The following is a 13219-nucleotide window of genomic DNA, read 5'->3' as shown; positions in this document are numbered from 1 at the left end:
AAACAGGAAGTGGCTCGTAACTAGGCCACACTTGCTCCGATCTGCCCCAAACTCGACATGCCGGATCACAGTCCTGCCCGGAGCAGGTTTGCCCCACACCCCGCCGTGCGCAAAGGCCGACAAGCGTAGGGCGAGGACCCGTCCATCGCCGATTGCAGCTTTAATTCAATTTGTCACTCTAAAATTAGTATTTTTGATTTTTCTTCCCTTTTTTTTGTCTTTGCTTGAATATTTCTTAGCATTTGACTTTATATTAATATGCATACATTCTGTAGGCTCTCATTCCTGTTGTCTCTGGTTCTGTTTTCACTCACTGACTTGTATCAGCTGCAACAACAGTGGAGCTGGAAATCGTCATATAAACTCATCGTTTTGGTCATTACTAGGATTCATTTTTCCAGGTGTGACTATCTGACTGTAGAGATGATCGTGTGTGCAGTCGATACGTTTTGGGTAATATGTGGGTGAAGGCCTTTTAACAGGTAGGCACTGCAGCTTTTCTTGCTGTTGTAGGTACCATTCTCCTAAAAGATAAATGTCGTGGAACTTCAATAAAACACAGAGCAAGTGTTATTTCTTGCCCCCAAAAAGCCCCACATGTGTGCAAATGGAACTCCTGCCTTCCCAAGACAAGAGCCAAAGGTGTAAAGTCAGACGCAATCTTACAGTTTGTCTTTGCCTCCCAGATAAGGAGAAATAACAAGGAGTCAGTCTCCCCTGGTTTTGTCTAACTGTTCCACCAGCGAGGAACTTCAAGGCCTCCACAGAATTATTTGTGTGGTCCTTCAAGTGAGAAGATAAAGCCTCCTGAGCACTGCAAAACTTCAGGGTCAAGCGGGCCTCTTTTACACAAACAAGAGTGGAAAGAGACACAGAAGCTGCGTTCACACAAGAGAGAACGCAGCTAATGTATGAAACATGCAAAAAAAATAACATATCACCAGAAAATCATAGCTAACCAACAAAATATTCACTGTGTAGTTCTTCTTTAATGGCGTTTGTCTTGTGACTGCAGTTGAACCAGAAGTTGAGAGAAAGCACAGAAGAAGAGGAGCCCCCCAAGTCTCAGACGTGTACAGACCTGCAACCTGTTCAGGAATCGGTAAAAACACCTCCCACACACACACACACACACACACACACACATACAAGTATACTCACATGCATGATAATTTGCTCTAAAGCAACCGTGTCTCATTGCTGGAGCTTCTAACATCGACCCTGCTCTGCTTCTCTGTTCTCTCCCCTGGTTTGTCTGGTCATTGTTTGCTCTCTGGCAGTGTCAGTCCACCCGTTGGTACTGGAAGCTAGTCCCCGTAAGTGTACTCTTCTCTTGTCTATCTCCCTCTGTCTGTCCATCTGCTATGGCTGACATTATTGTGCCTGCTGGAAATGCCACACATACCTCTTATCTGTCCCCTCCCCCCCCCCTTCATGAAAAGTGCCTTTGTGTAGAGCGGTTATATTGTCTGAGTATCTGCTGACCTTTATAAACTGACCGATTAGATGCCTGATAGGTCCTGTAACTGCTTATTATTGTTATTATCAGCTGATGATGTTTTGGACACTTGGGTGTTTCTGACTTTGTTACGTTCAGTCATCAGTTTCATCTCAAAATGGCCAGAATATCAGAGCCGAGGGGTGAGGAGGAGGAGGAGGAGATGCTGGAGAGGAGGGAGGTGAAATGACTTTTTAAAGACCTCTGTGCCCTCTCTGTTTGCCCCCTTCCTCTCCTCCTCCTCTTCCTCCTCCTCTTCCTCCTCCTCCTGCGTGGCTCCTCTCTCCCCGAGCAGTGCCATGTGACTTTGTGGTGTGGCGGTTCCCATGATGAGCGGCCCCCTTGTCATTTATGCTTGTTTCCCTCTCTCTGCCATCCCCCATCCAGCATGCTATCGCTTTTTGTTTGAAGGAGTCGGGGAATAAGCCACCAGTGGTAACGTATAACCCCTCGCTCTTCTCTCACCCTTCCTCCTCCTCCTCGTCTCCCGTAGCAACGCACTCGACTGACTGACAGACCGACCAATCGCCACACCTCACCCACGCTGTCGACCAATGACTGGCTCACTGACTGACTGCAGACTAATCGCCACTCCAACCCCGAGGCTGGATGGATCAATAAAACCTCATTAGCTTTTAACACAGTTTATCCATATTTATTCAGTTTTGTTTTTTGCGTTACAAAGCCATGTTATAGGAGGCATGATAAGACTGGATGCTACTGAACTCTTCATCCTCGTCCTCCTCCAACAAGGCTGTGTGACAGTTAGCTTGATGCACTGAGACGTGCAGCTTTTGTTTTGTTTTGAGAGATGCAAAATTCACTTTTCTCAGTTTTATTTTTTTTTGTATAGTGTTTAGCTGATCAGAAATGAAGGCTCACAGTGTCATCAGTGCCTGTTTCTGCTGCATGGACACCGGAGGACAAACATCCTCATTTTCACTTACATGTTTCTGTTGTGTATTTTTTTTCTTTTCTTTTGTTTTTTGCAATGTCTTTTTTAACCTTTGCACTGCACCTTCTGGTTGGTGTGTGTGTATGCGTGCAAGTGTTTTATTAATTGAGGCATCACTGGTCTTGTGCTTCATTTCTGTGGGTTTCCTGGAGTTTGGCTGGCTTCACACTTTGAGTCAATGCTTTTATTTCTTTCCTGATGGAAAGACAGTCCTGGCTGGTTTTATATTTCCTTTGCCACCTTAAAGCCTGTTTGAAATCTCTTTAAACATAACTTGTATTTATGCATAACCTTTAGATGTGTTTCCTTTTTGAAATTTTCTGTCTGCCCATCTCTTATGACCTCTCCTCTCTTCCCTTCTCTTTCTCACTTGCTTTTTTTTTCTCTTTGCCAAACCCATCGTCTTTGTTTCCACCTCTCTTGACTTCCTCCTCCTTTCCTCTCTTTTCTTCTCTAGATCCGCTACAGGAAGGACAAAGTGCAGTCTAAGCTGACTCCTACTTTCCCTCTGGTCTCTGCGGTCAAAGATCTATCTAATGGCTGTGCAATAGCTGCTGTGCTGCACTACTACTGCCCCAGCTTGCTGCCTCTAGAGGGTACACATCAACTCAAACGCTAGCACACATACATAGCTGTAGAGACTGGATGATGAAATATTTATACTTGGCCGATGTATGCTTCCAAAACACTCCACACCTTAAATGATGGACCAACAACATTTAAAAAAAAACAAACCCAATAACATGTGATATGTTAAATAAATGCATTTCTTTGAATTTTCATTATTAAAAGTTCTGTGTAATCATTGAATTCATAAAACCAGAGAGAACTTTGTTGTTCAAAGCATTTTAGAGGGTCAAAGAGCATCTGTTGTGGTGGTATTTCATTTCAAGCAGTTGTATTTGATAGCTTTTTGCTGACACACGTGTCCACATGCAAATAAAAACTACACACTGCATATTAATGTTGTCCTTTATCTGCTCCTTCCAGATGTGTGTCTGAAGGACACCATGTCAGTGGCTGACAGTCTCTACAACCTGCAGCTGATCAAAGAGTTTTGTGAGAGCAGCTTGCAGTGCTGCTGCCCCCTCGCTGTGGAGGACCTGCTCTACGCTCCACCCGCTCTGCATGTAAGCATTATGAGGTTGGAGTTAGTTAATACAGAAACTTTCATGCTCTTAAATTGCAACTCAAATCCAAAACCTGCCATCTAGTTTGAACGTCATGTTAACTTTTACAAAATTGCCCAAAACTGCAGCGTTTATCTAAACTACAAACTGTAAAAATCAAACGACTCAGCACCTTATCAACTGTCCAGTGGTCCTGGAGCTGCTCATCTGTGACATGTCATTGTGTGAGAAAAATAACCAAATTTAAGCTTAAATTGATGATAATTCATCAAAATCACATTATTCTATATGTCTCATTTAAACGTTCACCAAAGAGAAACCGTTTGTTCTAATCTGATTCTCTAAACAACAAAAACTTCTGCAGTCTTCAGTGACACAGTGAAGCATGAGTGACTCAGCTGTGACCAACAGTCACATAGCAAAGGTTCAGAGACTTTTCAGCTGAACTGCAGGCTGTGTTCATACAGAGCAGCATAGAAGCAAATAAAAGTGTCAGTAGTAAAATATAATTAGTATGTATAACTACGGCTGCAAGGTGGCTTTGTGGTTAGCACCGTTGCCTCGCAGCAAGAAGGTCGCCGGTTTGCGTCTCGGTGAGGACACCCGGGATCTTTCTGCGTGGAGTTTGTTCTCCCCGTGCAGCGTGGGTTCTCTCCGGGTTCTCCGGCTTCCTCCCACACAGTCCAAAAACATGTTGAGGTTAACTGGTGATTCTAAATTGTCCGTAGGTGTGAATGTGAGTGTGCTTGGTTGTCTGTCTCTAAGTGTAGCCCTGTGATAGACTGGTGACCTGTCCAGGGTGTCCCCTGCCTTCACCCTGAGTCAGCTGGGATAGACTCCAGCCCCCCATGACCCTAGTGAGGATTAAGTGGTGTATAGATGATGGATGGATGATGTATAGTTACTGTTTGCCAGAATTGGTGACATGTGTGGGCCCTTAAAAAAATGTTGTATGTGTGGATTTGAGGTTTTTTCATTTTTGTAAAACAAGCAATCAAAGTATGTTTTTTATGATAGATAATTTAAAAAAATTAATTAGATCTGTGTCATGCTGGATAGTAGACATTTGTGAGTTCTCTCTACTTGTAGCCATGCTTGTGCTGTTTCCACAGATGAGCAGGACTTTATACTGCAGTGTAAAAGTAGTCTAGAGTGATTAAAACTGTGACAGGAGCAAAAGGAATCCAGAGAAGGCTTAAGTTGTACAGACAGGGGGAAAAAAAGTTTGTTTAAAAGCATGTGTTTAAAAAGCACTCCACACCAACACATTTAATTCTCTCTGTGGGAAAGTTATTGATGCACTTATGCTGATGGGCTGAAAGATTAAGCCACGCCCATCATTTCAGCTTGGTGTGGTCTGTTCATTGTCTTTTTACTACACCCAGCTCTGATGAAGCATTGCGCCACGGTACACAGGGATGAGTGTAGACCAGAGAAAGCATTAAGTAACCACTAGATGGCAGCATATGCAGGAGTTTACAGTTCTTTAAAATGTGATTGTCTACATTCCATGCAGTGCTCTTTGGCATGATGTCATCCTGCAATATTGTGCATAAAATTGACAGTCTGTGAGTTTATCCTGTTCTTTAAAGTCACCGTGGCCTCTGTAATCTATGCATATGTTAGTCTCCTCCCTTCCTGGTAGCTAACAAGCTCTTTTCCACAGCTGAACATCATGAGCTTCATGGCAGAGCTGCTGGAGTGGTTTGAGGTGAAGAAGCCTGACTTTGTGCAGCCCTTACAACCCATTGACCTCTCAGGTTTGTGACTTCGCAACATTGATAAGAACATCTCTCTATTATTGTTATACTGGCTTTGTGCATGTTTTATGAAGATCACACTGATCAACAGACCCTAGAACTGAAGTGTTTCTGTATCTTTCAGATGTCTCAGGGTTACTAGACTGTACAAGTCCCGTCAGTGGAAACAGCAACAGGTACCAGCATCCAATTAACACCATCCTGCCCACATATAGGAGGAGTTATCAAGATGTTCAGAGACTGTATCTGAACATTTCAAAAACCACCTCTGATTTAAAGTTGACCAACAATCTTCAGACACCACTCCCAGTGCTCCTGCATCACTTTTAATGCTCTGTGGAAGTCCTGTTGTGTGATTTGTTATGTAAAAATGTCAGCATTAACTCATTCTGGGTTGCTAACCGACACAGAATTTGATGGTTTTTCTCTGCCCCAGTTTGAGGTCCATTAAGAAATTGTAAATGTGCACCTAGAAGTGGTCACAAAAATGTGTCTACCACAGGTCCAGCTGTGGTTAGAGCAATGTAACACAGCTTCCTGACTTGTGACAGTTACTGCCCGCACATGGTGCAAACACTCTGCACAGGCACGCCACGAACCGTATCAGAACTTTTTCATCATTTCTGGTACACACACACACACACACACACACACACACAAAATCCAATCAGAAGTAAAAAGTCAGTCTGATAAAGAATCTGTCATAAACCAGACTGAACCTAAAATACGACAGGATTTATTGAGGCAGAACCAGATGAAACCCTCCATAAACTTTTAAAAGAGTGAATGGAGAAATGTAGCCACAAGTTTCAAGCTTTGAATCAAAACTTCAACACAGAAATGTTCCAGTGAAACCTTTCAGATCTGCTGTCGTTTAACCACGTTGTCTGTTTTTAGTGGTTCTCCTTCCTTCATCTTCAAACAACCCTTCGTGCCCATCTGCTCCCCAGTGTCACCTGGTGAGAAATACTGCATTCATTCTATGTATTATTATTATGGATTTGAACTCAATACAATCACTGTTACATTTGACTTTTAAAGACGTATTTGTTTCTAATGTTTTTTTGCAGAAAACAAAAGTTGGACAAAGAAGCAGATCAGGTAGATACACTAAAACTCTGTATGTGGTTTCTATCGTAAATGTTGTGCTGCACTCATGTTTTATCTTAATTTTTTTAATCTTCTTACTTTGGCTTCTGTGGTCTCTGCTTTTTCATACTCGTTGGCAAAACCCATCCATTTGTGCATCTTTTCGTCGTCACCCACCTCTCTGCAGTCGTCCTCTGTCAGCAGTGACTTTCAGCATCCCATTTGGCCTGGACAGTGATGTTGACATTGTCATGGGAAACCCAATAGATTCTGTCTTTCGCTCTGTCAGCACTGACAGCCTCACCACCGGCATCCCTGCAATGAGCTCACCGGTGACATCAGCAGGGATGACTCGTGTCCCCTACAGCCCTCCAGAAGACCTCAGTCACCTGGTCAGCGCTTCAGCTCCACTGCAGCGGTCTTCCTGGGGCCCCTATGCACACACGGCACCACTGGGGGAGCTGCCAACCATTGAGGAGGCGCTACAGGTGGTCCACACACCCGGGAGCAAAGATCGGAAGAAAGGACGGACAATTGAGAAAACTGGGAGAGGGGTGCTGGTGAGCCGACCAGAGCCCAGGTTACGCCCCGAAGGAGCCCCTGCAGGTTTCTTCCTGCACTCCCCTGAAGAGGATAATCCCCAGCTCAGTAGCTCTGCCCCCTGTCGCTCTGGAGTCCTCTGCCGGCCAGTCGGAGGAGAAGTGGGTGATTCTGAGAGGCAAGGAAGGCCAGAGAGGAGGGAGAGATCAGGACGGAGCTCTGATATGTCACGTGATGATGACTCTGTGCTACGAGATGGCAGCGTCGACTCCTCTGAAGCTTCAGATGATGCTCCTAGGAATGCCCCAGGTAACATGCGACCCAGTAATGGTCGCCAGGGAAACCACAGCACCAGCAACAGTCCACGAATGACGAGCTTTGCTGAGCGACGAGACAGCCGAAGGAGACATCCTGCTGCTACTGGGGAAGACTCCGCTTCTGCTCCGACCCCAACAACCCCAGGAACTCCGCACACACCCTCCACCCCAGCAGGGGCACCTGGTCGCCAGGAGAGTCCGGGTCCCAGAGGCCCTGAACCGGGCTCTGAGGCTTGGGAGCTGGGAGCTCGTCTTGAGGAAAAACGCAAAAGCATTGAAGCCCAAAAAAGACGGATCGAAGCCATTTTTGCCAAACACAGACAGAGGCTAGGTAAAACTGCTTTCCTTCAGCTGAAAAGAGAGCAAGGAGAGGGAGGAGGGGAGGGAGCAGAGGAGGACAATCTGACCCTGGAGGAGCGTCTCACTCGAATGGAGGAACAGTTGAAACAGGAAGAGGAGAAAGAAGAGAAAGAAAAAGAGAAAGATGCAGAGAAGGAAAAGGAGAAGGCATCTGTTTCCAATCCTCCTCGGTTAGAGAAGCAGGTCACATTCTCTATTGAAAGTAAGAAAGGAGAAGAGAAAGAAAAAGGAGCAGAGAAACCCGGTGAAGGTGTGTTGGTGGAATACAATGAAGTGGTGCAGAAACTGAGTGAAGCCCTGCAGTCGCTACAGAAGGACATGCAGAAACTTACCGAACAGCAGCAGCAGCTCATGAGCAACCAAAGACCCAGAAACACACCCAAAACCGCTCCAAAATCAACACCTAGAAGTAATACCAAAACACCACCCAAAACCCCTCCTCACACTCCAACAAAGACACCGCCAAGAACCCCGACAAAGACGCCGACCAGGACCACCAGTAAAGCATGGGTTATTCCTGGTGGTCTCAGTCCCTCTGCTTCTTCCCCATCACGGCGTTCTCATGGTGTTACCTCGTCCAGCTCCCCAAAAACTACAATCTCTTCCTCGTGCCCAGCTCCTCGCACCAAGATTCATGCTTCCTCAACTCCCCGCAGCCCCAAACACCACCCGCGTTCCCATCATCAGCCCCACCCACGGCCGTCTGAACTCAAGTTCCCTCCACTCAATCGTGTCTTGACACCAACCCAGAATGTGGACACACTGCCCCACCTCCGGCGTGTGTCCCCCAGCAAGTGTCAGGTACAGACCGCCTCTTCGTTCCGTATTGGTGGGCCCAGGACTCCTCAGGAGTCTCCTCAGCCTACCCAGCAGCCACAGCCTGACGAGAACACCTCAGACACCGCCTCGAGTGAAACTCCCACTCAGTTCAGCCTGGAGTTGGAGCAGGAAGATGCAGAGGCAGTCGGAGGGCTGCCGGTCTTGCCACAACCCAGACAAGATCGTCCGAGGGCGACTGGTGGCAGCAGCTCTGGAGCTCCTTCTGAGTGCTCATTTGAGAGCGAGACTTTGTCCCTGTCTGCTGCGTACAGCGCAGGAGGTGAAGGAGGAAGAGGTGCCGGGAAGCGGTGCAGTCTGATCGAGGTGTCGTTGTCATCTGTTGGGGGGCCAGCAGGGGGCAGTGATGAACCAACCGATGAGGGGCAGGAGTTTTCCTCTGATTCTATGAGCGATCACACAGAATCTGCGATGGAACCTGCTAGAGGTCTCGCTGCAGAACCCTTGGATCCCATAGAGCAACTAAATCTGGCCATGGCAGCTGAGGATTTACCAGAACAACCAACTGAATCCAAAGAAGATCAAACAAGACAGACTGAAACTTTGGAACCAAGTGGAGAACAGAATGAAGCGGGAGCCAGAGGAGGAATTGGATTCTTCTTTACGGTGAGTGCTTACAAAAGTTTGTTTTGCGCGTGAATTCTGTCCTGACAGCTGAACAAATAATCATGTGCTGGTGTGGTTGTAGGACGAGGTCCACAGTGAAGGAGAGATGGCCCAGCGCAGAGCACTGCTGTTGGAAAGACAGCAGAAGAGAACTGAGGAGCTGAAGAAGAGGAGACAGTGGCACGAGCAAGAAAGGGAAAACAGGTAACACACAAACAGTATTTATGATCAAAGTTATTACTTACTGAATTCTTTGTCTCCAAACGTTGCAATTCCTAAATTTGTCGATGAACAAATTCAAACCTGAGCTGCATGCATGGAAAAGTAACAGAACTCCTTTGGGTTGGTTTCAGACCAGACAAAAGAGTGGCATCTCCCTCCAACACACCTCCAGTAGGAACAACCTCACCTTCCCTCACACCTCCGGCTACTCCAGCTCGCCGTGGAGAGTTCACAAGAGGGGAGTACGCACGGCGGCAGCAGCTCAGAATCATGGAGGACCTGGACAAAGTGCTTAAACAGAAAGTCCCCGGTCAAGGAAAATCTTCCTCTAAGAAAGCCCGGTCCCGACCTCGCAGCATGACCAGAGAGGAAACAAAGCTGTCTTTGAGTCCAGCCAAGGGAGCAACTGGTAAAGTCAAAAGTGAAAACAAATGGTCAACAGTTTGTAGATTATTTTAATGACTGACCTGTTTTAATGTTTGTTTCCTCAGCCTCTAAGTTGACCAAAGTCTACTCTCACTCCTCGCTCAACCTGGCAGCCACAGATGAGCCTGGAAACAGTGGGAGTGGATCCACAAAGAAACCACACAGGTACTCTGCTGCATAGCTCATCTGTATCATCTGTAGCTCGCATTCGAACATATTTTAGCCACAGTTTTAGCAAAGCTTGAGAGGTGGCTGTAATGTTTGGCTCGCCAGTTGCTTGGTCCCTCTTTTTAATCCACCTGTGTTATTGAGCTTGAAATATCTGAAATGTAGTTAATGGCAGTAGCATTGTTAGGATGCTGAAACATTGTTGAAGTTATTTCAGAGTAAAAATGAATATAAAATATGAGATAATGTAAAATTAAGGTAGAAATGTAACAACATATGAGGCCTCAAGCGGCTTCCATCTGATGATATCTGTTGGGTGCCGAGTGCCGTTGGTGGCAGCGAAACCTCAGGTCTCAGCCTCAAGCGTACAATGAATGAGTTCTAATGAGCTGCTCACGGTTTTACATTCTGCTGTCATATATACTGAAACAAGGGCTCATGGATTTGGTTTTTCTTTTGGAATTTTCTCCAGCATCCGCCCTGATTCACCTTCAGGATGTGTGACACCAAGCAAACTGGTAAACCAGAATGGAGATAAGGACTGGGAATCTGGTTCCAATGGAACCTCACCTGCCCCAGAATACACAGGTACAACACCGAACACAACAGGTCTTGAGTTCTTGTGCAGTGTCCAAGGTTGCATTCAAAATCTCATATTATACACTTTAGATGCACTACTCAGCGTAGTAGCACCTCACTTTCCATCTCAGTGGAAAATGAAACCTTACTCTTAAATTTTAATTGAGGACTTATAGACGTTACAGCTGACTTGCCGTGGCTGCTGTCTATCATTGTCTGTTTTCTGTGTCACTACTATATTTATGTCAGCATAGTGTCCCGTGCTTGCATGCTGTAAACTACTATGCACTTTGCAAACTATTGGGTTCACACTAAGTTTTCAGACATCTTAAAACACTTTGCATGCTATTTGTAGCGTACTGATTATCAGGTTATTATGGGATTTGAATGCAGTGCAAGTCTATGCAACAACAACCGTGCCTTTGTTTGTATTTTCAGGTCCAAAACTCTTCAAAGAACCGAGCTTCAAGTCCAACAAATTCATTATTCACAACGCTCTGTCTCGCTGCTGCCTCGCTGGGAAGGTCAACGAGACACAAAAGAACAAGATAGTCGAGGTAGAACACTGTTGGACACTGCTACCAGTAAAATCCATGAAATGAAACCTTTAAATGTTGTTGTGAATACTGTGATGTGTGCGTATTTGTAGGCATGAGCAAATGTTAACCAAAACCAATATGATCTTTTCTTTCTCTTACTTTCACTTTGTTCCAACTTCAGGAGATGGAGAAGAGTCCTGCGAACCACTTCCTCATCCTCTTCCGTGATTCCAGCTGTCAGTTCAGAGGTGTGTACACCATGAACCCCGACTCCCAGGAGATGGTGCGACTGACCGGCGTGGGCCCACGGACTGTTAGCTCCGCCCAGGTGGAATCCATCTACAAATACAGCTCAGACAGGAAGCAGTTTAGTGCCATTCCCTCTAAAACCATGGGCATGAGTGTGGACGCCTTCACCATCCCAAGTCATCTTTGGCAAGGTGGAGGAGCAGCAGGAGGAGGAGGAAGCAGGAGAGCAAGTATTACTAAGAAGGCAGTCATTTCTAAGTGAGGATCACAACACAGCCTCACAGCGATTATAGAAAACACTATAATTACACTATAATACAGTGAAAAGCTGTAGTCAAACACAAGAGCAGTTATTTATACGTACACAGATAGGCCTTTAGGCGTGTGTGTGCATCAGTACAACTTACCTCTATTGCCCTCGGATTTTATTAGAAACACAAAATATTAGACGAGTATTTGTACTCCCCTTTATGTGCATGAAAACATGAACAGCACAACTTTCAGAGAACAGTAACACTTATACAGAGGAAGGTTTTTGTAAGATTTAAATTCCACATGGAAGAGTTACTTTTAAAAAGTCTCATTGCATATGCTTTCATTGTTTGAAGTACAAACTTTTTTTTCTTTTGAAAGAAAACATTACTGAGTTGTTTATTGAAAAACAGGAAACGTATGATTACTGTCTGATCCCTCTCCGGTTCTGTGGACTGAAGTCCTTCAGTAAAACACCAGTTTTATACATGAAGCCAAACAGCAGAGAAAATGCCTTTGTGTCAGAGTGACTGACAGGACTTTTTTTTATTTTGTACGAAGTCAATTCTACTGTTAGCGGGTGAATTTAAGCACATTTGTTCTGCAAAATGAAAGACAGCCATAACCGTGTGATGCAGAGGGGAACTGGGTTTTTTTTCCTGTAAATGTGTCGGTGGTTTTCAGAGACGATCGCCACAGCATGAAGGGTTATTTACTGTACGTGGTATAAGCTTATTTCAAAATAATACCACAGTGAAAACTTGTGGTTTGATGAAACTATGTCGATGGTATGTGAGCATTTGATGCCAATCAAAGCAACTTTTGTACACCGAAGTGACAGCAGACTGAGGGTGACGTGTGTCATACCCAGATTACATTTAGAAGTACCTGGAGTGCTGTGCTCTCGGGTGGGGATGGGTACTGATGGCCGGTTCCATTATTAGACTAGTTCCAGGCTCTGATGCCCCAATGAATCTTTCATTTACAAGTTTTCCTCCTTTTGATGCTACAGGAAGTTGCAAAGAAGGAAACTTGGTGACAAATACAAACTAGTGCTAACTCAGGGGAAGCAGTTAACATGACTGGACCACCTTCACTGAAATGTTCCAAAGTAAAGAAACAATAGTAAAATGCTGTAGTAGCAGGAAAGCACCCCTGCTTTAATATGTATCTACCGTCAGTTATAGTAAAGTAAGAACATGTGGCGTTTTTCATAACCTGAGAAGGCCGAGCACAGTCTGTCACCAGTGACCCCTTTGTCTTTAGATCATACACTGTATTTATTTTCTTTTGTTAAGTGTTGTAATTAATTCAATATAATGGATATTGTCTCCATTGTGTTGTTTTAGATTAGCGTCCACACCGTCTGCAGCTGTAGGAACTAATGTGAACAGCCCGACAGTGTGGAACAAGCACTGTTTCCTCTTGCAGCTAAATGAATCACGACAGGGTTCATGAATGTCACAGAGCAGCGACACGACGCCGAAGTCAAACCTGCACGTCTTTTTTTTTTTTTTAACCATGAAACAACCTAAAAAGATTCAATCAGGAATTCAAAAGGATTTCGTAAGTGAAATTCAGATTTGATGCTGTTGAAGCTCATCCCCACTCTCGGTAGAGTGCACACTGTTAAACTGTTTCAAACCAGCATACATGTATGAAATAACAAACTGGATTAAACTCCACTGATCA

The 13219-nt window shown here is 45.0% G+C and overlaps 1 protein-coding gene across 1 annotated transcript; it reads left to right on the top strand.

Annotated features, from left to right (window-relative positions):
- Positions 1-1015: 1015 nt before the first annotated feature.
- On the top strand, positions 1016-11537 carry LOC103375186 (calmodulin-regulated spectrin-associated protein 3-like; the record flags this gene model as incomplete). The annotated part of the gene is given in 16 exon segments (XM_008305396.1): positions 1016-1102; positions 1281-1316; positions 1886-1933; positions 2911-3049; positions 3444-3583; positions 5250-5343; positions 5468-5519; positions 6241-6302; positions 6414-6444; positions 6722-9092; positions 9175-9310; positions 9451-9723; positions 9806-9905; positions 10381-10496; positions 10926-11044; positions 11208-11537. Coding segments are annotated over 16 exon segments (4134 nt in total), but the record flags the coding sequence as incomplete, so codon positions are not given.
- Positions 11538-13219: the final 1682 nt, after the last annotated feature.

Source organism: Stegastes partitus, unplaced genomic scaffold (genome assembly GCF_000690725.1).
Source record: "Stegastes partitus isolate 25-593 unplaced genomic scaffold, Stegastes_partitus-1.0.2 Scaffold2494, whole genome shotgun sequence".
In the NCBI taxonomy this organism is placed as follows: domain Eukaryota; kingdom Metazoa; phylum Chordata; class Actinopteri; family Pomacentridae; genus Stegastes; species Stegastes partitus.
This window is presented reverse-complemented; position numbering and strand designations above follow the sequence as displayed.